Source organism: Gobius niger (assembly GCF_951799975.1).
Source record: "Gobius niger genome assembly, chromosome: 2".
NCBI classification, from domain to species: Eukaryota; Metazoa; Chordata; class Actinopteri; order Gobiiformes; family Gobiidae; genus Gobius; species Gobius niger.
The window spans coordinates 20,604,715-20,631,352 of record NC_136853.1 but is presented as its reverse complement, the minus strand read 5'-3'; the positions used below and the strand labels follow the sequence as shown (position 1 = coordinate 20,631,352).

Genomic DNA, 26,638 nt, shown 5'->3' with positions numbered 1-26,638 from the left:
CCTTAGGGTTGGGTAGGGCTAGCAATTATGCATATCCAAATCTCAAAGCGTATTGACTGGAGAGTTTACAGCATGTATGCCAGTGTGCTTCCTCATTTGAAAGCCAAGACCATCTAGTTCTAAAACTATGTGTGAGATATGTGTGAGTGAATCACAGTTTACACATTTGCCGTGCCTGACCCTAATCATAACCCTAATCCCCTCCCCTGACCCCCTGATCAGAGGGGACGGCAGGTTAAAACGCACAAATACGACAAAATTCGACACATTAACAGTTTTTGGGAACCATCTCCACAGGTCAGGGGATGACAGTAAAGATGATGTATCTATATCTCCAGAGTTTTGAGAAAATGGTAAATAGTCTCAACTTATATAGTGCTCTTCTACCTTCATCATGCCCAGTCGCTTTACAGCAAGGATCCAGTCACTCATTCACTCTCTCAATCACACGCCAATGTACACAGACACTGGAGACAAGGAAGGTGAAGTGTCTTGCCCAAGGACACAACAACAGCGTGCCTCTGCAAACCCCCGACCTCCTGATCCTGAAACGACCCGCTCCACCGACGTTTGAACATAATCAGGTTTTTTTGGTGCTCGTCTTACTGTTGGACATGTGTGTTCCTCTCCAGATGCAGGTTGTGGCTGAGCCAGGCTAAGCTGGACAGGAACAGATGGGTTGTTGGAGCGAACGTGGCCTTTCTCTCCTCTTCACATCCTCCTGCTGCCTCTGCCGACAATAACCCCACTGCTGTTCTCATGGTAACACTATCTGCCAAGTCTGAAGGATTGGATTTTTACAGGACACATGAGCTCAGCACTGTACCAGCGGGGGCAGATGCTACTCCTTTTTCCATCCTGCTCCTTCATCTCTCACTATCTCTGCACCGAATACCTTTGTTCTTTGTGTCGCCCCGTTCTGACTCCTCCTTTCTTGGAGAGCTCCATCTTCTCTGTTCTTCAGCTGGGTTCGGTTTCATCTTGCAGAAAGCCCCTTATGTGCAAACCAGCTTTTACCGGTGTAAAAGAAATATGCTGATCTGCTCCACCACTTGCCCTCTGGATATATCCGACAGCCTGTCAGCATTGCAATAACAATAGCAATGATTTTCTGCCGCATATAATCCATCAACTATTTCTGATACCTATTTTACTTTGCCTGTTCCTGGGTTCTCCACTAGAAGCTTACGTTCCTAATCTGCAGAGAGCTCTTGTGTCTGTCGTTGGCCGGCCCATGTCGAACACACGAACGACATGTTTTAAGACTGCACGTTGCATGTTTTTTTTTCTTTTCTTTTTTTGTGCAATTTTGCAGAAAGCTAATCAGGAAAGTGCACGCATACAAACACACTTATTAAGCACATTAGACTGAAACAAGCCTCAGCGTGGTGCACGGACCAGCCAGCTGTTCCTTGGATGAACTTTGGTATCTGATAGAGAGAAACTGTGGCCATCTGTGGTGATCCGAATCGGAGGGTGTTCTGAATTCAGAAAGGGGGACCACACAGCGATATACACGGACTTGACTGCTTTTTATCAGAGGGAATTCAAAAACTGTGGGAGGTAGATGTATGCGTGTGCCATCGTCCCATGTGTCCACAAGGTGAGCTCTCCCTCTTTTCGTCCCATCCTCTTTTTTTTTCTTTCCTTTTTTCCTTTTTTTTTTATTTGACACTATTGTAAAAGGAATTAGTCTAGTTGCATTGCTGTATTGCGGTGGGATAAAGTATCAGTGGTGGTAATCTTCCATGGATTAATAGCTTCTTCTTTATCTGCTGTGGCTGCTCTGCTCAGATGTCTGGCTGGGCTGTGAGCCTCCTGCTGGAATACTAATGACAGACAGACAGACAGACAGCTCCAGCTCCTTTCTCCTCGTGTCGCCCCCTAGTCCCTCAGCGATGGCCCAACCCACAGCTCTGACTGTGTGTGCATCTATGAGTGAGCTGTTTTTTTTTTTTCTCCTCCTCCTGCCCCCTAGACCCTGTCACCCTCTTTGTGAGGTATGGCTACTGTCCTCCTTGTCCGGGTTGACACCTGCTTTACATACCGGGGAGGGGCCATCATGGTGAAATAAAGCTCCCACCACCACCCCCAGGATGAGTGCACGAGTGGGACACAGCAGGGTCCAAGATGCAGATGCTGGGGCGGTATGGAGAAAGATGTGGCAGATTACAACAAACAAAGCGGCAGTGGAAGGGGAAAGATAGTCAGTGGACCACACAATCCCGTACGAGCAGAAATCTAGCACGATCGCTCCAAAAGCTAAAGCCCCTACAGCAAGGTCAGCCATACACACACATGACAAGCTAAGAATACCTCCTAAAAAAGAGAAGGACCAACACTAAGCGCCATCTGCTTCCTCGGTGAAAGAAGAAAGGAAGAGGAGGAGGAGTGGAGGGGGGTGGGGGGTGGGGAGTGACAGGAGCACACCATGTACCAATGACTGGCTCTGCTCAGGAGAAACAGATATGGTGCAGCAGGGACAAAAGATCAGCACCAACCTTGTTTCCACAAGGTGCAAATCAATAGAGCGCAGGAGCAAAGGAGGACCTTCTATGCCTTGCAGATATCGCTTCAAATAGAAGGTTGCTTCATGCGTTTGTCCAAGGTGGAGAAAAAGAAGAATGAGACAAAGCAGAAGTAATGCATGTCTGAGCTTAAACTGGCTGTGCTTGAGAGTCAGTAAAGGGCCGCTCACACACACGGAGGTAATGCCTGTCGCTGATTTCAACATGGGCCTGTTTGTTTTCACTCACGTAGTTTCGCCTCAAAAGAAAGTCATTAAAAAAACTTAAAGAAACAAACTTATAGAAAATATGAAACTGAATGATCATTTTCCAGATGTGAATGATTTTCTGATCCTCAGAGATACAACTCAACAAAAAAGAGGAGACGCTACAAGCAAAACGTTCTTTTTTTTCAGGTTTTGAACATAAAATATGTCTAATCATCAAAATAACATGTTTAAATATTGCACTGATTCAATGCTACTTCACAGATTCATATGGAAAATCAATCAATCAAATTTTATTTTATTTATAGTGCCTTACAACAGCCAGAAGGTGCCCAGGGCACTTTCCAGTATAAAAACAAGAATCACAATAGACATCAATAAATACAAACGCACATAAAAACTGCAGTCGAGTCAGTGGCTCTGTATCCAATGCTTTTCTGAAAACATGTGATTGAAAAACACTCAACTCAGTGATGCTTCCAAGCCTATAGCACCTACAGACTCACATTTTACAGACTTGGACTGAACAATGTGTTGAAGATTTTTTCAGAGGGATTATTTTGATGTCTAATCCTAGTCTGATTTTTTGAGTTTTGAATGTCAAAAAACAAAATTTAAATTTGTACACATTTTCCACACTAGATATCTGAATCCTTTATAATCCTTTATAATCTTCATAACTAATACAGATAAAAATTAGAATATAGCTATAAAGTGCATTCATTTATTCAACTCACACTGTGAAACTAATATGTGACAGACACATTACCTGCAAAGTGAGATATGTAAAGCCTTACTTTGCATGTAATGACTTTATTATATTGTGTATCAGTTTCATATTTTAAGTTGAATTACAGGAATAAATTAACTTTTTCACGATATTCAAATTTTCCGAGTTTCACCTGTATGTCAACAAAATAAAACCATAAATTCAAATTTTGTCGCTGAAAAGATGGGAAATATTGTGCCTTTTTAATGAGAGGCAATTAGCAAGATCACTCCAAAAGAGGAATGGTTTTGCAGGAGGTGACCACAGACCATTTCCCTGTCTTCATCCTTTGTACCGTATTTCTGGAACACTTTTGCATTTGTCCAGTGTTCTCACCACTAGAGGTATCATGAGGAGCATCTACAGCCCACAGAAGCTGCTCAGGGAGTGATGCTCATCTAAAATGGCACGTCCAGTCGTGCTGTGGCAAGAAGGTTTGCTGTGTCTCCCAGCGCAGTGTCCAGAGCATGGAGGAGATACCAGGAGACAGGCCAGTACACCAGGAGACCTGGGGGGGGCGACCGAGGTCAACAACCCAGCAGCAGGACCGCTATCTGCTCATTTGTGCACGGAGAAACAGGAGAAGCACTGCCCGAGCCCTACAAAATGACCTCCAGAGGGCCACAAATGTGCATGTTGGTCCACAAACGGTCAGAAACCGACTCCATGAGGGGGGTATGAGGGTATGAGGACACAATGATTGGCAGATTGGCCAATGGTGCCCTGTGCTCTTCACGGATGAGAGCAGGTTCACCCTGAGCACATGTGGCAGACGTGACAGAGTCTGGAGACGCCCTGGAGAACGTTCTGCTGCTGCAACATCATCCAGCATGACCGGTTTGGTGGTGGGTCAGTGATGGTCTGGGGAGGCATTTGATTGGAGGGCCGCACAGCCCTCCATGTGCGAGCCAGAGGTTCCCTGACTGGCATTGGGGACCGGGATGAGATCCTCAGACCTAGTGTAAGACCATATGCTGGTGCTGTGGGCCCTGGGTTCCTTCTGATGCATGATAATGCCAGGCCACATGTGGCAAGAGTGTGTCAGCAGGTCCTGCATGATGAAGGTATTGATGTTCTGGACTGGCCTGCCCGTTCCCCAGACTTAAATCCAATAGAGCACATCTGGGACATCATGTCTCGGTCCATCCATCAACGCCACGTCACACCACAGACTGTCCAGGAGCTGACTGATGCTCGAATCCAGGTCTGGGAGGAGATCCCTCAGGAGGACATCCGTGGTCTCATCAGGAGCTGCCCAGGCGTTGTAGGGAGTGCATTCAGGCACGTGGAGGCCACACACACTACTGAGGATGATACAGACTCGTTTTGAGGAATTTCTACAGAATTTGGATCAACCAGTGACCTGACTTGTCACTTTGATTTTGACTATAATTTTGGATCCAGACCTCCAGGGGCTGAGAATTTGATTTCCATTTATCATTCTTATGTTATTTTGTTCTCAACACATTGCCCTACACCAGACCTGGGCAAAGTACGGCCCGCGGGCCACATCCGGCCCGCGAGATGATTCAGTCCGGCCCATAACTTGTAGGGCATAAATTCATAAGCATGTCAAAAAAAAAAGTAAGTCTCTAGCTCATTCCTGTGCGGAGTTATGATTTTCTTTTTTTTTTATTACCAGAATGCTCACTCCAGCCACTAGGGGGCAGATTAAATAAGAATAAAAGTAAAGAATTCCACAGGTGTCCAGCAAAGGGCACTGGCATAATAAGATATAAGGATATAAACAACACATTGTGTGACTTGCAAGTGGGAAATGGACAGTCTGCCCCTGGGCAGCTGTGGCTACAATAGTAGCTTACTACCACGGAGTGCGGAGTGAATGAATATTGACTACAAAGTAGCAGAGACTTGTGACACAGGCTTGTAAAGTGTAAGCCGTTGTTATGAGGCTACAGTCCTGCCAGACTCATCATTATAGATTTATTGAAAAAAAGTCCTCAATGTATTTTCCCAATCAAAACATTTTTTTTTATTTTGGAGCTTTTGTTCATGGACCCCGGCGATACACTCCCGATATATTATACTTATATCCCGATATAAGTTTGAGTTATTGTTGGTGCGGCCCTCCGACTCAATTCAGGCTCCTCATGTGGCCCCTTTTGAAAATGAATTGCCCACCCCTGCCCTACACTATGAATAAAGATTTTCATCCGAAAAATCGAATTGATTGACATCTAGGATGTGTTTTTTGAGTTTTTGTGAGCAGTGTATATTTGTTTCTCATATTTATGCCAGTAATCTCCAGCAAAAGTCTCAAACTGATATCTTTAAACCTCAACCTTCAAAATCTCCTCAGAGCTGTCTGCAGGACAAAACCCATGTTTACACAAGTTACACAAACACAACCTCAATCAATGTTACACAAGTAAAAACAGTTCAACACAATTGTTTCCCTGGAATTGTTATTGAAGCTGTTACGAAACACGTTTTTGTAGTCGCCCATTGAAAAATGGTTTGTGGAAAAGAACACAGGCTTTTCTCCTGCTCAGCAGTTATATAAAAATAGTGGCTCCAATTATTGACACTTTCAACGCTCAAACAAACCTCACCATGTGGATTCGTATGTTTCACCTTCACATGACGTCGTGCATTGTTCAGACTCCTTCAGCTCTGTGCATGTTACCAGCCGTTTGTCTGTGTGTGAGGCCTTCCTGTGTGAAACTCAATATGCAATACCATAGTCCCCCAGCGAGGTACTCTGGATCACATCCCTGCACAAAGAGGAATAAACAAATAAATAGGTAAATGGCCAAAGGGCTGAACTGGTTTGGTGAAGGAGTAAGAGTGTGTAAGTAAAATAAAGCACAACACCAGGTACTTTTTTTTTTAACCTTTATTAAGTGCTGTACAAAGTGGGGGTCATTGCTGTGTCCACACCCTCCACTCGGGCCACCATCCAGTGAGCAGCAGATACATCTCCGTCCGCACCCAAACCATCCGCCTCTCCAAGCCCCTCCTCCTTTAATTATCCTTTTTATTTTGTCTTGTAAATAAACCAACTTGGCGGCAGATCTTAGTCGCCCCCAGCCTTCCGGGGGTCTTCAGGGTCTCGCCTCTTAGGGGCAACCTTCAGACCCAACTGGGAGAGGGTGTGTCCCATCAGCAATATTTTTACTACCAGTTTTTCTGTAGGAAAATTCCAGATTTAGTTTATTATATATATTTGTTTTTGTTTGCTTGTTATATACATTTATTTGTTATTCTTGATGGATCAGGGCAGGTGGAAAGGGGGCGGAGAAGAGGGGCGGCCCCACCGCGCAACTCCAGGTACTTTATGTTTTGGGAAAAAAAAGTTTTGTGGAACTTTTAACTTGCCCCGCTCCACACCTCTCTCTTGCCCTTTGCCTTTTCCTTCTTCTTTTTTATTTTTTGGGTTTCCTGTGTGGTCCCGCACACATCTCGTCTGCTCTTTCATCTCTCTTAAAGAGCTAATGAGCTGGATTTCATCACCCACAAAGACGTTCAACAAAACTTGGAAGAATAAAAAAAAAAATATATATATATTTTCTGAAATCCTCACACGCTCAATGACAAACGGTGCACTTACATCTTCTCAGTGTAGAACATTTATTATAATTGCAGCATGCAGACCTAATTATTTTACTGCTATGTCATTATTATTTATGAAACAAACTAACAACACAAGCAATGAATCCATAGATAAGAGATTTTCTTTTCAACATCTTCTCTCCATATCAGGAAACAACATATTAGCGCCTGCAACCACAACCAACATCATAAATCAGTGATTCTTGAGAACAGGTTTTCTGAAGACTTTTACATTATTGTTATATATTTATAAAGAGAGAGGTTTGAGGAACATGTTACATATTAAGCCACCTAGCTGACCAGGCTAAGCCAGGAGGTGAAAGTCAGTATTTCTTTATATCACTGATGTAATAATACTATTTATGACTGTGTAAGTGCACATGGTTTGCTGCACTTTCTAAGAATCATCAATATGTGCATCAGAAACAACTTTTAGAGACATTTTCAGAAGAGTTCCAATACTCTACATCAGATCATTAGTGCCTCATAAAGTGGAGCATCTTGAATGTACAAATCTAAATGGCCTTAAAGATGTTACTTCAGTCTTAAGAGTTCTGCATGGAGACTTGCATTCCAGAGAGCCCGTGTGGAGGTGGTGGAGGACGACAATAAGTTGGACAATAAGGAATGGAGAAAGAATGCAGACGCGTCTCCTCCCTGGGGCAGCTGAGGTCATCTGCTGGACGATGCTCAGGATTTTCTCCGAGTCTGAGGTGACCAGTGCCGTCATGCTCAGTATGCTGCTCTGCTGGAGCCATGTTGTGGGGGAGAAGTTGGTCTTTGTGAATGTGGTGTTGGAGCGGGGAACGCTCTGGAAAATGAGGACTATTCCGGACTTTCCCTCCCACCCCCTCCACAATGTGCTGGTCAGCTCAGCTGCAAGAGCTTGTTTAGCTACAGACTGTTACTGCTGCACAGAAAGGAAGAGGAAAGCATGACTGTAATAAATGATATTTTACAGTGCTATTTCTTTGTATTTTATACCATCATTTATTATTATTATTTTTTGCTTAGATGTTTATTTGTTCACTCTTTCTCTTTTTGTTTAGATATTGTCTGTAACAAATATATTTCTCCTTGGAGATCCAAAGCTGAATCATACAGACGTCATCACAGGTCAGTGATAAGAAATATGAATAGAGCCGCATATGTTTAGCTGCTGTGGAGGGCCGGCCTGAGCCAATCTGGTGCCTGAGGCAAAATTGAGCTTTGGTGCCTCCCCACCTCCCCACCCCCCACCCCAGCCATCAGTGAATCAAAGGTTTGAAACTCAAATCAAGTCACGTCTTAATACATGCATTCACATGTGGCAAGAGTGTGTCAGCAGCTCCTGCATGATGAAGGTATTGATGTTATGCATTTCATTGGAGGGCCGCACAGCCCTCCATGTGCTAGCCAGAGGTTCCCTGACGGGCATTGGGGACCGGGATGAGATCCTCAGACCTAGTGTAAGACCATATGCTGGTGCTGTGGGCCCTGGGTTCCTTCTGATGCCTGATAATGCCAGGCCACATGTGGCAAGAGTGTGTCAGCAGTTCCTGCATGATGAAGGTATTGATGTTCTGGACTGGCCTGCCCGTTCCCCAGACTTAAATCCAATAGAGCACATCTGGGACATCATGTCTCGGTCCATCCATCAACGCCACGTCGCACCACAGACTGTCAAGGAGCTGACTGATGCTCAAATCCAGGTCTGGGAGGAGATCCCTCAGGAGGACATCCGTGGTCTCATCAGGAGCATGCCCAGGCGTTGTAGGGAGTGCATTCAGGCACGTGGAGGCCACACACACGACTGAGGATGATACAGACTCGTTTGGAGGAATTTCTACAGAATTTGGATCAACCAGTGACCTGATTTGTCACTTTGATTTTGACTATAATTTTGGATCCAGACCTCCAGGGGCTGAGAATTTGATTTCCATTTATCATTCTTACGTTATTTTGTTCTCAACACATTGCCCTACACTATGAATAAAGATTTTCATCCAAAAAATCGAATTGATTGACATCTAGGATGTGTTTTTTGAGTGTGCCCTAAGCTTTTGTGAGCAGTGTATCAATCAAACACTTATACACAATATAAATACCATGTGGGTTTGTGATGATGATGATGATGATGATCTTATAATGAATAATAACAGTAATACTAACATGGTGATTATTGTAAGATGATGCACTTGTTCTAAAGTGTAGCATTGTGTGAATGTTGACTTAATGTAATGCATTGTTGTCTCATATACACACGTAACCAACTTAATTGCTTTATTACTACTAACTACCGAGGACTAAACTAAGTAAGTGCAGCAACCACATTATTTAAATTATTTAGAGAATAGGGGGTGGGAGTAAATAAGTGTCTCTTCTTCCCACTCCTTTAGGAGCTAAATGTTATTCATATTTGATCATGGGGAGAAGGAAGTACATTGTGTGAAAGGTAAAGCTTTTGGACAGATTCAGTCTGTACCTTTGTCTCTGTATTTGTTCTTGAACACTGTCTGTATAGTTTTGTTTATATGGCTCGAAATAAAATATTCAATTCAAATAAAAGCACGAAGACAAACAGAGGTGTGAAGGCCCTGATCAGTCTGTCTCCTTTCTTACAAAGTGTCCCAGGTCAGGAGTAAGTGTGATTTGTGAGGTGTGTCTGTTGTGTTGGACAAACAATAGCAGCTCCAGTGTTTTAAACCAAGGATTTAAGTCATGATGACCTTGTATTCCTGGGGGATATTCACTTTGATTCTCACAGCCTCTACATTATAGTGACACACACTGCTGCTGCTGCCATTGGCTCTGCGTCAGGTCTCCTCCTGCCCCCATTCCTTGTTGCTTGCAGCTGCTGACCAGCCTGTCAGTTCTCAGGCATCAGGCCATCAGGGACTACGCCTTCTCACGCCACCAAGTGGCCAGTCTGCAAACCTGCACACCTACATTTATATGAGCCTTGAGCCACAAGGTCAGTGATAAGTTTGGTAAATTAGTTTGGATCAGATTGTGCTTTTATATTAGATTTCACATGTTATATCATGCGTTTAAAATATGATTTTGTCCATATAGAGAAACCATAGTCCACATTGCACCTATTTTTAGATCAATAAAAATAGGTGCTGTAATCACGACTAATGGATAATGATGAAAGTGTCACTTTGACATGACACAGGCTTGTACCCTCCTCCGGCCCAAAGTTGCTGAGACAGTCTGAATGTACATTAAAATCAGTTCAAAAAGATAGTTATGGTTAGGTAGCATGTACATGCGGAGTTCAGCTTTGTGCCTGGTCTAACGTGTTAAGGCGTTGGATTGTGAGACAGCTGATATAACAAAAGTAACTAAATAATCTTACAATAGCAACTGACAGTTTAATGAAACATAATCCAATATAGTGCAGTGTAAAAGGTGGAAGGACGTTGAGCTGTGGTCACATAACATTTAGAGTCGTATTATATTTGAATGCATTATTCTAAAACAGTGTTGTCGTCTTTTCTTTTCTTGTTGACAGCCGCCTGTTGTTAATTTGTATTCACTGGGGTTTTCTGTGCTGCCTTTGGTAACATGGATGAGGATTGGGCGGAATTTGGGAGGCTCTTTCCTGCAGTTTTTTTTTTTTTAAAGAGACTGAGGTATCAATCAGGTGCTGATGTTAGTCTGATGCAACTCTTCAGCCTATGGAGCTACTTCTGAAAACTCCAGTGCTTTGAATTAACAGAGCTTCTTTTCTGGCCTCTCTTTAATAACGCTGTGTGGTTTAATTATAATGAGCTATTCACTTGAGGATTATGATGGGTTTACATATCATATAGATTTGTTCATCTTGTTTCAGGCCTCTCAAGCTCGTCGTGGAGTACAGCCTTCCACACTGTGGCATAGCTTATATTATAGACCCGATAAATGCCAAGATTTCATTAACATGCATTATAAGAGTCATCTATGTCCAGGGGAACAGACAGCAAGACGTAATCTTGAAATATGAGAAATTGTCCTGAAATAAGTAAATTTGTCTTTGATTAAAGAGTTTAATTTCAAGAGATCTGTCCATGGAGCAAGATATTTATGCTTAAAATAACACCAAACGTTTTATTTCAAGTAATTTAACATGTTTCATCTAGTTTAGAGATGATTTCTCTGACCTTTATTAAAGTGTAAACCTTGCCCCATGGACAGATTTCTGAAACTAGACTCTCAAATGAAGGACAAAAGTACTTACTGGTATTTCAAGAAAATGTGACTTATTATTGATAACTTTTTGCAGTGCTCCGCTGACCTGCGACCCTGAATCCGACACTATCAGAAACAGCCCGTGTAGCACTGACACACTGACCTATAACAAAAGACAATGACAATTATTATGCAATAGTTTTATTCTCATGCTTTCAATAGTAATTCAAAGCACTGAATGAATAAACAGAAAACATTACAATGTCTTCCTCTGGAAATGTAACACACACACACAAGAGTGCAATTATAATTATATAAATAGAACAAAACTGATATAATATAATCTCTGGTTTAAAATATTTGTCTCTGAAGTAAGAAATATAGCATTTATATGAAGCAGACATTCAGTCACTCAAAGATCAGAATCAACTGATAAACCATGTTCCCAAAACCTTTCATTTATAATTTTATACAGCCCTGCATTTCACTAAAGTAATAAACAGCTGACAGGCCACAGTGTGTCTTAAAGATGAAAAAGGAACGAACTTTCAACATTCAACAGTGCTCGAACAAGTCGATATCCCACAGTTGGGTGCAAACTTTTGAAATTTGGTGAATCAAGTAAAAGAATAACAGCAAAGCACACATTTCCAAACTGCCCCTGTTGTGAGGGTGAATCAGCAGCCCCTGCCCCGTGAGGAGGTAAAAAGGTGCTATAGGCAACTGTGACTAATTGGTCTTCTTGTGGCGTCGGGTGCCTGTGTTCTCTGACTCATCTTTGGCTTGAAGCGGTGGCTTTTCTCCGTTGACTTGTGAAGCTGCAGTGTGCATTTTCACAGCTCCCTTGTTGCTGGAGTTAGAGGCGGCCTGGCCCATGCACGAGTCCGGGATGTCACTGGTGAGGGCGGCATAAGGAGAGTAGCCCAGGAAAAGGGTCTTGTGGATGAGCGACTCAATGGCAGCGAAGGGCGAGGCAGTGGAGCCAGTCAGCATCATCCTCGCCTGAGCGGAGACAGAGTGTAGAAACAAAATCATCATTGCTTTCAACTTATCAAGCTTTCAAATGACCTACAGCCATTTGTTTTGAAACAAACAATGAAAGAAAGAGTAAGTTAAGTTTGAACTGTTGTTTAATCCAATGCATTTCACACATCCCAAAGTACTTTATACATTATATAGCAGTAGACGGTAGCCTATTTCACTGCTTTTATAAAATACTGAAGGAGGACAAACAACTTTTCTTCCTCTTCTTGAGACAAAGTTGTACAGAGACTTTAAAGGAACCGTTTTTCCACACTGATATGTTCTTACCTGAGCTTAGACAAGTTGATGCGGATCTGCCTGGTCTTTAACACTGAATATGTTATCATTCAGCCTCTCCTCCCATTTAAATACTGTTACGTGAGGTATTGTTACGCCTCACAATATAGTACCCCTTCTTATCCACTTGTTTACTTTTGTGTGACTAGACTTGGATCATGCAAACGCTCACATAACCGTATTTGAATAGGGAAAACGTGGAAGAGTTTGGTCGCTTCAACTTCACCCCGGTTTGGCCCCACAGAGGAGCCGAGGAGAGGCTAAATGCTAACAACATGTTCGGTGTTAAAGAGCAGACAGGAACACATCAACTCGTCTAAGCTCAGGTAAGAACACATCTCAGTGTGGAGAAACACTGGCCTGTTCCTTTAAGTCCTGTAAGTTTACCAGTGAATATTTCTAAGATTCTTGAAAATAGGGCCATTTAAATTTATTTAAATGGCAACAATATAATAATAATAGAAAGTATATTACAATAGCATTTAAATGATGGGGACTGTGCTGAACACACACATATGGTGGACACTTGGCCTCTGCGTCATGAGCTGGAACACTTGGCTCTGACAATCTGCCAAATGTCTCTCCCTGCTCTTCAACCCTTTGACGATGAACAGGCCTTTCTAACCTCCGTATGTAATAACACTACGAGTCAAAAATTATGATTGATGATGTTTTGTTTTTTTGGTTTTTCGGCTGACATTTTTTTTAAATAATTTTAATTAACTTAAAATTAAAATTACAGTGTGTAGTACAATAGGATCCAAACAAAGGTTATTGCTGAATAAGAAAACAAATATTTTAATCAGTTTGTCTTTCTTACAATTCATTACCTAAGTCATATTTGAAGGTTTTAAGGAAAGGAAGGATTAAACAAAATCCTTAACAAGATTACTTCAGCTGGAGTTTATTGTTGGCTACTGATTGACTTAAAGGGATATTTCAGGATTTTTGACATAGAGCCTCATTTCCTAGTTATCCAGAGTGTTGCTGATTTCTGGAGATATTTTTTTGTAATTCAAGCAGTTCTTATATTTGGAGAGTTACGTGGCGCTAGGCTAGTGCTAGGCTAGCGCATTTCTACGGTATCAGCTAACCTGCATTAAAAACAGTCCCGCTCCACAGAGCACCTGAGGCAAATCACTTATAACACCAGACTAACCATATAAATGTCTGTGTCGACAGAATAATTGTAACCATTTTGCATTGAAAATACCTTACATTTGAGCAGCTTTGTGGTTGTACAAGCTACGCGGCGGCGGAGTGATCTGCTAGAAAATAGTCCCTCAAAATGCGATCATTCATGTGATGCAAGGTCAGTTATATTCCAAAAATTTGTCTGGTGTTATAAGTGATTTGCCTCAGGTGCTCTGTGGAGCGGGTCAGACTGTTTTAATGCAGGCTAGCTGATACCATAGAAATGCGCTAGTCTAGCACTAGCCTAGCGCCACGAAACTCTTCAAATATAAGAACTGCATGAATTAGAAAAAAAAATATCTCCATAAATCAGCAACACTCTGGATAACTAGGAAATGAGGCCCTATGTCAAAAATCTTGAAATATCCCTTTAAGAGTCAGTGATACCTAAAAATGCAGCAGTGTTTGGAAAGTAAATGCAAGTGGCTTTGGTATCTGTGCTAGGACGGGACGGTAGCGCAGCTTGTGCTTCACAGTTAGAAGGTCCTGGGTTCTCCCCGGGTCTGCGTAGGTTTCCTCCGGGTGCTCCGGTTTCCCCTACCTCTAAAAACATGTGAACGATGTGTGTGAGTGAGTAAAACCTGCTAATAAATGAATAAGTAGATTGAACTAGAAATAACGACCCTTACTAGCGCAAACTAATAAACACGGGCTGGGACAAAACTCTGCTATCTGATGAAATGACTCTGCGTTAATTTGACAGATCAGACTCGGAGGGAAGAAGACATGCCAGATTTATCTGTGTCTCCGTCAAGAGCACAAGTTTCCCAGAGAAGAGAGGCTGATGCAAGCTGATGAAAATGATGCAAAAGCCCCGGCCCTACGGGTAATACACGCGATATGTGAGTCACCACAGCCCAAACTTCAAAAACGCCAGAGAGAGAGAGGTCATTTAGAAGACGAGGACTCAGGACAGAGGACACAAGGAACATTCAACCTACAAATCTTAACAGCATGAATATGAAGTCATGGAAATGGCAGTCGGCTGTAATTCTACGATTCTGGATTAATGATGAACCAAACTGTTGAATTTCAATATAATAAGATAGAATACCAAAGGCAGTGACTTGGTGAACTTTTTTGCTTTAACCTGTAAGTACATTTGTGATAATTATATTATAATTATTTGTGTGTGTTATTTTGGAAAATTTGAACCCCAAAACATTCATTTATATAGTGGTTATTTCACTGACCGTGTTGGCAACAAGAAAGACCGTATAGACGAGCATCAGGTGGTGCTTTTGAACAGGCAAATGCTGCGTCTGCTGCAGAGCAAACAGCACAGCTCCGATCAGCGTGATCTTCGTGGGACTGAAGAAAAACAGGAAAACATTAATTGCATCATTTTAAATACTGAACATGTGTTAGGGATAAGAAAAAATACTGCTAATAAATCATTAATATACTGAGTCTATATTTATACCATATAATCACTTAAAATTAATAAACTAAAACATGTACATGTATTACATTCAAGCTTCAATTAGAAGAATAAACCTACTAAGTCATTTTAAGAAGCTCGTTGGTCTCTGGTCTCCATACACCTCTCACAAGTTGTTCAAAGTTACGGATGAGGCCTCCTCCAGCCCCTGGAGGATTTATTGCACATGTGTTACAAAGATAACAATCCACGACTTTAATCCAAACAGGTTTACAGGTCATACTAACCTCTAGCCCAGCCGATGGCAACCAAAACCAGCAGGCTGTCCTTGTACTTCATGTTGGCCTGAGTCACCCCTCCCAGCACCCTCCATGTCCTGGTCATCTCCCTCATGACTGAGAGCACGAGCCTTAAAGGCAGGAAGGCCACACAGCTGTGCAGCAGGTCCCAGGGGCAGTAAAACACCAGGTACCTGCACATCAACACACCATCAATTATTTCTCAGGTAAACATAAAATAAAGTGTCATTACTACTGTGCCTGTCGTGTATCCGTGTTTGACAGCAGAGGGCGCTGCCATTTATGACAGCAGCCATTTTAAAATCCACCAGTAGGGGGAAACAAAGACTGCTATTTAAAGGGCAGACTGTCCATAATAAAACAAAACAATATTATATTGTGACAGGAATAGGTGCGTGGATGATGTAACAGTCCTAGTTGTGCAAGATGCAACTAATGCATACATATCAGGCACTTCAAAAGAAGTTGGAAGATTTTTAACACAACATTAATGACAATGCTGTCCAGAAAAGTGTGTGTGAACTTTTTTTTAGTAATTAATTGAAATTATTTTATCGATAAATTCAAAAAAATTATACATTCAATACATTTGATCATTACTTTTATGTATATTATACTGTATCTTTAATGTTTGTGTTAGTGTAAAAGACATCCATAAAACTCTTTATATGTTGTATAATTTGTCTTGATTGGTCTGTGTGCCTTTCTGAAGCTGTGGCATTTACCAGACCGCTGTGGCCATCAAGACACTGGTGCAATTGGACAGTGGTGCAATAGGGGGCTCAGCCAGCATGATTCCAGAGAGAACAGCTCCCCCAAAACAGAAGAGCATGGAGCTGAACCAGCAGGCAAATGGACTCACCCGGGACACCTCCAGCGCTCCTGAAGAGACACGAGACTTTGATCAGTCCAATATAAGGTTCTATGCAAGTAAAACGGTTAGGGTTAAGGAAAAGTAAATGGGCCAAAAAAGCTCCATATGCCAAGGGATAATATATCTATTTTATTTGTTTTGCTTAAAACGATTACTTTTTGGGGAGTGCAAATTACAACATTTTCATTATTTTCTTTATATGACAGGGCGAAGCAGCAGTAATGAAACAGTGACAAAACTAAATGATTAAAACATGGTAGTATCCAGACAAAGGGTGGTTCTTATCAACATCATTTGAAAAGAGACAATCTCCTGTAACTGCCTGAGACATTGAAGTAAGATACAATCTCGTCATTAACAAGTGAACTGCATGGAGGCTCCACACCCTGAAGAAAGCACTCAGCCAACAAACCCAGGAAACTGGTATGATCAGTGTACTTATACTTATCTCCTAAATAAGCACCGTTGAAGAGACGCAGCACAGTTTGACTCTGGACATGGCCTTTGTAATACCAGTTTAAACATTAACATGGAAAAGGAACGCCGCTATAGGAGTCTACAGTTCAAAGTACAACTTATGGGTGCAGTATTTCTGGCATAACATGTCAGTGCATTTCAGATAATCGTTCAGTTCCTCATTTGTATCCGAGGTAAATGCATTCATTTTGCCCCGAGACAGTTCAGGGGATTTCCAATTTGTATGGATAATCACTTACAAGTCATGTGCCATGTAAACCATACAAGTGTTGTGCTCATAGTAATTTGAAGTCACTTGGGACTACACGTACTTACAGTATGTAGACAGACATATGCATGAAGCAGTAAAGGACCGCACTGTTAATCTGAAGATTACAGGGAGATTATGGACTCCTGTTCAGAACTGTTTGGGCCTATATTACAACCCTACAATACATCAGAATACAAGGACGTTGGATGCAGACTCTTGAAAATAGCACAACACTAACAAACAAAGAGGAGCCAAATGTCATGATGTCAGGAAGTGGGTTGGGGGTTGGGTTGAGGAAATTTGAAGGCATGTCAAAATGTTTGTGGAACTCTATTTCATGCATTTCCTTTATGCTCTAGTCTTGCAGTTTGAAGATCACAAACAAAGCACTGTCATAGTAAACAGTGCAGCTGCGTCATCGGTTTAAGCCAAAAACAAACAAAGAGTTAAGACGTTAGTGTGTGAGTGTTAAACAGAGGCCTACTCCAGTCCTGCTTTGTTTTCTCTTAAGTGACAAGAGTTTATGTGCCAACTTAGCATCATACATTTACAAGGCAAATCTCTGCAGGGAAAATAGGCTCTGCACACACTGTAGATGAACATACTGCAGGGTTACACAACATGGGATTGTTTTGGGTTGCTGATATTTCTAAGTGCACTCTTTTTTGTGCTTTTTGTTTTGGTTACAATGCTAAATGTGACACTGACATTTACACTTACAATATGTGAGACTTCACAAAGACTTCACCTTTATAAACAAAAACATGTTTTCCTGAGCTGTGTCACTAACCCTCCTCCTCCTTTCCGGTTTACCCACTAATCAGTGAAATGTCAACCAACACTTGCTCATTTTACTTAATCATCACAAAGCACAGTTCTAAACTTACACTAGGACGCTCTGCAGGCGTAAACTGTATTGAACTTAAAATACAGAATTCAATCTTGGAACCAAAAGCACAATGAGAGTATTTGTTTTTGTGGTTTTGACCTTAAAGGCCCTGTACCTGATTTCTTGATTGCCAACAATGAAAGGGGAAGCCACTAAATTAAAATGTTAGTTTCGGTCCACGCTCTTTCATAACTTTCCTAACATCTCTGTAGCCTTCACATTCTTTACAGGAACAAGTTTATCGGCTAATTTCACAACTTGCAGGGTCACTTTTCAGGGTCACGTTCACAAACATGCAAAAAATAGCCTGAAAGTTGATGAAATTCATACAAACGTTTATCATTTGATTCACGCTGTTCTTCCAACAAGCATTTGAGTTTGCAATATACTTAAGGAGGATAAAATAATTTTCATTCCATTTCTAGAAGTAAAATCGGGTGTAGCTCCTTTAAGGTGCATTATATAACGTTTTTTGCAGAAAAGGTTGATATAAGTGTGTATTTGACCCACTGCCTAACCATGGCGATGGTTTCACCAGCAGAGCGTCATACAGGCCACCGTGATGGAAAGTAAACCACCCATACAGCCCCTGGGTCGAATCAGATCAGACATGGATTAATAACAACTTTATTTTCCACATTAAAACTTACATAATGCACCTTTAACATATTTTTAGACGCTCACATTTTTTGTTTATCTTTTAGTCATGAATGCACACACAAGGTTAGAAGGTTATTGAGGTTCAAATTCTTCATGAGGCATGTTTTAAAATAGATCTTAGATGGACACAAGCAGGACAACAATAGTTTGTGTGTAAGTGTGAAGCCAACAGTCACAGTGTGCAGTGTATGGTCCACCTGTCCCTTAAGCCCTAAAGCAGCTTCATGCCTTTGCCTTGAGAACACAGCAGTGCCATAATGTTACTACTGTCATGTATATGACACACCCGAACAATCTGCTACATGTGTCCATCTGGTAATGATTGAGTTTATGTCACATTTGAAGTCAATGTTTGAGCAATGACAGCCTATAGGCTGTGGCAATTTTATAGATTTATTTAAGCATGTTTCAACAAGTCGCAGCTAATGTGTTCTGACATCATGCTACAATATGTTTACACTGATGATCTAGTCACTGCATGCATGTAGGTGGGGAATCTAGATACATTTCAAATGCAACATACATGACCTATTTTGTGACCAAATACTTTTCACTAGAAATAGAGGTCGGACTGTAACGTCATATCGCAAAGCATTGTGGGATATGAAATATTTATATCCAAATTACACTGGAAAGATAAAATATTGGCGTTAGTCACATTGATTTATTTGTCCAGTACAGAGTGTTAGACGAGTTTACCAGCAGTGATTTAACAGCGAACGGAGTTGTTGCTTTTTTCTACACTTTTTATACTGTTTTCTTTTGAACTGACAAAGTTTGCTGGTACCTACAAACATGTCCATGGGTTGGGCAGTGAATTTATAACAATCCGTCCTGATCTCAGTGGCCCATAACGGCCTTAACGGCCTTAACGGTCATAACGGCTGATCCAGACATAACGTTAACGCTGTAATTGACACTTTGCCGGTGGGAACTCTGCGTTTGTCTTACCTGGCTGCTCCCTCAGAGAAATCACTGACATGACATAATGCGCCATTTCAAAGTACGGAAACATGGATAAGTTTGCCAGTCCATGGGCCAGTTCATCCACATTGAGCACTTTCAGCAGATCCATGGCTGCTTCTCGTCGTTACCTGGTCGCTACCGTCTTTAGCCACACACGCTCTGGTGAACAGTTAAGTGAGCCAAAGGCACGGGTCCAGTTTAAAGCATCAGATAAAGTCCTGTGCCTCTCCGTCTGTGCGCACACACATAAGCCACTACTCTAAAGTGCCTCGCGCATCACCGCTGCCAACACCGGCCCGACTCATTAGCAGTTGAAACCCGTCGCTGGGCAACGGTTCCGAAGGATGGTCACTGTCAGCCCCGGTGTAGCGATTTCAAACTACCCCCCCATTCACCTTACCCCCCGGTACTTTGAAATTGATTTCAGACTACCGGGGGGTAACTTGAAATCGATTTCAAATTACCCCCGGGGGTAACCTGAAACTGATTTCAAATTACCCCCCCTGATTTCAGATTACCCCCGCCACAATATGTATTGTTTGTTTGGCACGGCTGTGTTAAATAGAAAATGCCCGGATGTTAATTGCTAATAATAGCTACAACTCTCGTAACTTTTCATCTGGTAAGGTCAGCTTTTGTTCGGAAACTCCACTATCCTTAAGTTTAGGGCTACGGTAATGTTAGCTTTAGTTCACAAAGTCCACTATCCTTAAGTTTAGGGCTACGGTAATGTTAGCTTTAGTTCGCAAACTCCACTATCCTTAAGTTTAGGGCTACGGTAATGTTAGCTTTAGTTCGCAAACTCCACTATCCTTAAGTTTAGGGCTACGGTAATAGCTTTAGTTCGCAAACTCCACTATCCTTAAAGTTACGGCTCCAACTGCGGTTCCTGTAAGGTATTTTATGGATGAAGAAAGCAGTTGAGAGGGGGGTAATCTGAAATCAGGGGGGGTAGCTTGAAATCGCGTTCATCTTACCCCCGGGGGTAACTTGAAACTGATTTCAAATTACCGGGGGGTAGCCTGAAATGGGGGGTAGTTTAAAATCTTTACACCGGGTCAGCCCAGTGTACTTCAGCGGTACTTCAGTGGCTTCAGCGCATACGCGGAATTCCGCCATTCAAGTGATGTGGCAGGAGGAGCACGAGGAGCCGTGTGATTGGACGAAAAAGATAATGAAAGGCCAATCACAAGTCGCCGTCGTACTAGTGTTTTTTCTTTTTTCTTTTTACAAAATACTTTGAAATTGTATTTAGTTACTAAATACATATTATGTTGGCTATTCCGTTACTTTGTCTAATCAGAATATTGTGAATATAATCTAATCTAATATAATACTTTCACGTTGATTTGCAGAATATTCATGCAGGAAAGCGGCGTATGATTAAGAAGATGTTTAGGCGACACTTCTACTCGCCTGTTACAAACTTAGGCTATTTACTAGGGGTGGGCTATATCGTATCGCTTAACGATATCGCAATTATATATAATAACAATGTTTTTGTTTACATCGTTGTAAATTTTGATATCGTTGTGGACACGATAACATTTCAGCATAACTGACTAGAACACGGGGACAAATGTAAACTACTTGAGTAGATCATATTTGGGAGGAAATTAGTAGCTACCATTAAAAAAAAGAATACAATATCACTGAATTTATCTTCCCAATAGGCTTAAGGCTGATATTTTGAAGTAATTTGTAAGTAAATTGTTAATTATATCGTCAAATATATCGTTATTGTGATAAAGAAAAATGTAATATCGTGATATAGATTTTAGGCCATATCGCTTTGCCCCGCCATTAATTAGGAATGCAAAAAAGCACTTTGCAAATGCCCACAGCCCTGACGGACAGAGCAAAGCTTTTCCCCTGCTGTTTTGATATTTTCTCTCTCATTATGTTATGAAAACTGAAATTTAATGATCAAGAAAGTAACTGAGAAAGTAACTAATTCTAAACCCTCAAATGAAAGAGTAACTAACATGAGAGCTTAGAACATAGATGTGACAGCAATCTTGATCTTTGTTTCCTTTTCTTGTTTGAGCTAGTTGTTTTCCTTTCACCCTTTTCCCCTCACAGCCCCTTTTTTATGACACCCTACTGATCTATAGATCCATGGTACTAGCCTATATTAGTTGTAGTATGAAAGAATACCCACCAGGTGGCAGCAATAGACAAGTTTGCATAAGGAAAGGGGAACAGGTCTATCTAAGGAGATATTTTATTCTTATTATTGTCTTATTTGTTCTTGTTATCTTTATCCAAAACGAAACACCAGCTATTTTAGAGGCACTATACCAGAGGACTCGACCGAACTGGCTCAAACTTAACGAATATTGGCAGAGATGCAAAACTCTTCGGATACTTTGGCCATAAATGGGTGGAAGAATCCTCTGATAAAAAGGAACGAGAAAGTTAGAAGTGTTTCAACCCTGTAAAATACAAACTGAAACCAAAGAAATTAGGACAATACAGTTAAATGTTTGTTTTGTAGAGACCTCTGCTGCCCTCTGGTGTAAACATGACAGAATAACACAAATGCACTGGATATTATGCAGCCTCAGATGTCTTGACCAATCCCTATAGAGGTGTTCATGTGTTACTGTGGCAGACATGGTAGAGCCTGAGCCTGCCCTATAGACTGAGAGGCTCTTCACCAACACTTTGAGGCAATACAATATTGAGCTTTGCTACCTCAGGCTCATGTGACTTTACCATGATGTGTTTTGCCCTTTTGTGAAATATTGAATATGCGACTATCTGTAAGATTTGCAGAGAGCCCTTATACAGCACTCCCAACAGCATCTTAAAGTCAAACCTTAAGAAACGTTTCGAAATTAGAAGAAAATATATTTATCAAATTATTCAAACTCTACTTTCTGAGTTCTAGTATGTTTATGTCTCAGAAAAGTAATTAAAACACTGAAAACAAAATTGTGAGCAGCACACACATCTTTTCAACTGGATGGCTTTGAAATAGTTGAGGTAACATGTAGTAGCCTACAATAAATTTCATTGTAAATACATTATTATTTATTACCAATATAAATATGCAGTTACATAGTTATTTAGCAGGCACTACGTAAGTGCATATTTGACGTAATTGTCCCATGTCACATGACTCATCAGGATGTGACTGACTGTGTGATCAGACTGCATGTTAGAGTCGCCAAAATGTTCACTCAAGAAGAATAACGTTTCTTTACTCAAGTAGAAGTGTAATTTTGTGACCCAAATAATTACTCAAGTAAAAGTTTTAAAAAAGCACTTGGAGAAAAAGCTTCTGAGAAACTGAGCGTGAAAGTAGGATTTATGGTCCAGTAGTGACAAAAGGTATGAGAAACAAAACATTTAATAATGTGGAAAATGTAAACATTTCCAAACATTGCCATAAGAAGATACATTACTAAGAATGATGACTTTATGTACAAAGACAGAATTCTTAACAATAATGTACATGAAACACAAACTACGTCTATTTTAAATGTCACATGAAGGCATGAAGTGCCTTTTTTTTTACTTGAGTAAGTACAAAAACTTCATTATTACTTAAGTAGAAGTAAAAAGTATAGGCCTACCGTATCTGATTTGTGCAAATGAGCTCTGGCCTATGAACCTGCTTTTCTCAAAGTTGAACAATTAATGGTTCAAACAAATCATCACATACTGAGAAAGAGTTGAAGAAAATAAGAAACAGACTTTAGTTACAGGTATGTGGGTGTGATTGGTGACGGCTACTATTATCAGGAAGGCTATTGCAAAGGTCACAACGGCTATTAAGTCTTGTGCTCTGAATGCAATTCGAAATAACTTTACCATTTATAGACCAACAATGTACATCTTTAAAGTCTCATTTTCAGGCAAGAACAGCAGTTCCCTCAATGTTCTCCTGCTGGACTAGAGCGTGAACATGAACATGAACAATATGAGGACATTTAAATGCACCAAATGATCCACGGGATTGGGATCCAAGTCTGAATGACAAAACAAGTCTTTGATAGACTTGAGTCTATGAAAAAGAGATCAGAGATACAGTAGATTTGTATTGTGTGGTTAAATCATGCATATAACGTCACGCCCCTGAGTTTAGACACACATATATCCAGACAGAGTGACTCTGTTGTACGTGACACGACACAAAGGTCAGCAACACATTTAAAACAGGAACAAGAATCTGTATACTGTTCTTTGGGACACAATGGTTTTGTGGTTAAGATAAACACAACAAGAGACAGATACAGAATACTGCATGTGGGTCGTTTTAGTTTATGCAGCCCAAAAATAGAAGAAAATGAGATTCAAAAAGTAAAGGAGGGATCCATTTGGAACAAAAACTTCATCCTTGTTGAGCTTCTTTTAAGTACTAATAGAAAAGTCACAACATTGGGGAAAGCAGCATCATCAGAGTGTGTAAGGCTGTGTGTGTGCTCCTGGTTTAAAAAACAAAACAAAAAAGATCTGTAGTAAGGACAGAGATCTCCATTTGCCGGGTGCCGCAAATAAAAATCCCATTAATATTTCGCATATTTAGCAAAAATTCAAATATTAAGAGTTTAAAAGCACAGCACAGGCTTATCAGCGATATGATCACTCATGGACATAAAACACACAATTTTGAATTGAAGATTGATCTAAAACTTTATAAACTGAAAAGTTATCAAAGTGATGTGTTTTCTTTCTTATAAAGTATTTGTATGATAGTCAGCAGTTAGCACATAGCGGATTAGCCTGTGCTTTTAAACTCTTAATATTTGATTTGACAAATGAGACAGAAGTATAGTTTCCTATAGGGTCCATTTAGCTTATTTTCACATTATAAATGAGGAACACGTTCATGTTTCTTGGTGGATTGGTAAGTTACCCAATACTTTCAAGTAAGGTTTTACATTATTGCACAGGATGACTGTGGCAGTGTGAGAGGCTACATACAGTAAATAGTCGAAATGGTAGAATTATCATTTTTAGTTGTGTTGCTAAATGAACCATATAAGGTCACACAGGTTCATCCTTGACGTCACGACCATTTTATCATCCATTATTCATTTTATAATAAGTGACCATTTATTTTACAAGAGTTGATTATGACATTTACGTCTGTAAGTTCCGCTTCCATGAGTTCATGTGTTTGCACATTGTGTTCAATATGTTTTTAACTCTTCATTTGGTCCACAAAGAAAGTGTTGCCATATTTGCAGCTTTTATACAGACTCCTAATTAGAATCTGGCCCCACAGCGATGCAGTAAAGCTCACGACCAGCGTCATTCGGTGGTAGAACAGTAGCCATGTTATAAACAGATGATGTGAGCCTTTGATTTAGTGTGTGACCAAACTATAGTTTAGTCCTGACACCAGCCACTGCCCCCTCTCTGATTACACCACCCATCATCATTATTATGAAAGAGAAAGTAACAAGTCACTACTTACTCTTTTATTGGTAGCCTTCAGACTCTAACTGTCTGCGTATACGTTCTGCTAAATATATCATTGGATGTAAACAGTTTGCTTTTTGAATGAAACAAACGTGTAAATAGGAAAGAAAATATCAAACAAACAAGCGGTGGGGACGGGCTGTACAGGTTGAGGAACTGTGCTCAAGCTGTTCCCATGCAGACCACATGTGAGATTAGGGTATTAGCACAGAAGTCTATTGTTGATGCAAGATGAGAGCATAGATAAATTACAAGGTCATATTTAGAGCAGTTTGTGGAATAGAGAAATCCCCTAACTGCACCATTGCTATTGCAAACAGGGCTGTGTGGCTCAATGTTGAAGCCTATCTTTTCCAGATGTAAATTTGTTATTGCTAGATATGTTCATTGCCTTGCTTTCATCTGCACATTTCTAGTTCTTCTTTAGGCGATGGGGGAAGGACTCGGCTGTGCATTTAATTGGATTATAATTGAATCATGATTAAATCTATGACATATCGACACAATGTCTTATAGTAATCGGCAGATCTACAACCAAGGGCAGTGACCTCTATTTTGTACATTAGTTAAATAAATATCACTAATTGAGATCAAGGTGATGATGTTATTTTACAAGCCCTGACATGAAACAACCTGATGAAAGTCAAGTCAGACCAGATAAATCAACATACATAACAATTAGAGCTCACATTTAACTGTGTCTCTTCCTATCTTCATGATTGTTTTTTTTACTGGAAGATTTACGTGAAACAAATTCCTGTGAATGATTACATCACGTGATGTCCCAAATGACTGATAAGTTTCTCCAAAGACCCTTCCCCGTTTTCCTGTGGATCTTCCCCCGGATGCAGATGTTGTTTCCTGTCCCATCAGGAAGTGGTCAAAGATACATGCCTGTGTAATGGTGCCATGAAGGAATGCACATCCCATCACCATCATGAACAGCGATATTATGTTGCCTATCTATCTATCTATCTATCTATCTATCTATCTATCTATCTATCTATCTATCTATCTATCTATCTATCTATCTATCTATCTATCTATCTATCTATCTATCTATCTATCTATCTATCTATCTACCTACCTACCTACCTACCTACCTACCTACCTACCTAACTACCTACCTACCTACCTACCTACCTACCTACCTACCTATCTACCTATCTATCTATCTATCTATCTATCTATCTATCTATCTATCTATCTATCTATCTATCTATCTATCTATCTATCTATCTATCTATCTATCTATCTATCTATCTATCTATCTCGTATCATCCTCTTTTTAAGACTGCTGACCCTTGTCCACAAAAGTTTATGTTGGAATGTGCACTACACCCTATTATTTTTCCAAACCTCGTCAGCGCAGACCTCCAACAAATTGCATACGAGCTTGCCACCCTTCACCAAGACAGACCGTGTCATTTGGACTAAAACTGGGTGTTGTCTGAAGCTGAAAGATTCAGGGCACATGGAGGCTGAAAGAGTTGATAGCTGTTGTAATAGGACTGATTTGTGTGCATATCTATCATATCAACTGTGGGGAAAATACTATACAACAGGATGAGTAGGTAGACATTAACAAAAACACTATAACCTCTCTGACCTCCAACAACAGGGTCATACGTTTGTCTCATGACACAAAAACACATTCTTTCACCAGC

At 40.7% G+C, this 26,638-nt stretch overlaps 1 protein-coding gene across 1 annotated transcript; it reads right to left on the bottom strand.

Annotated features, from left to right (window-relative positions):
- Positions 1 to 11,566: 11,566 nt before the first annotated feature.
- On the bottom strand, positions 11,567 to 19,699 carry tmem38b (transmembrane protein 38B). Its single transcript, XM_079582839.1, has 6 exons — positions 19,524 to 19,699; positions 16,148 to 16,304; positions 15,411 to 15,595; positions 15,244 to 15,331; positions 14,936 to 15,053; positions 11,567 to 12,230 (listed from the first exon to the last, which is right to left on the bottom strand). Exons 1-6 carry the CDS (start codon positions 19,645 to 19,647, stop codon positions 11,958 to 11,960), a joined length of 945 nt encoding a protein of 314 aa, XP_079438965.1. The 5' UTR covers positions 19,648 to 19,699; the 3' UTR covers positions 11,567 to 11,957.
- Positions 19,700 to 26,638: the final 6,939 nt, after the last annotated feature.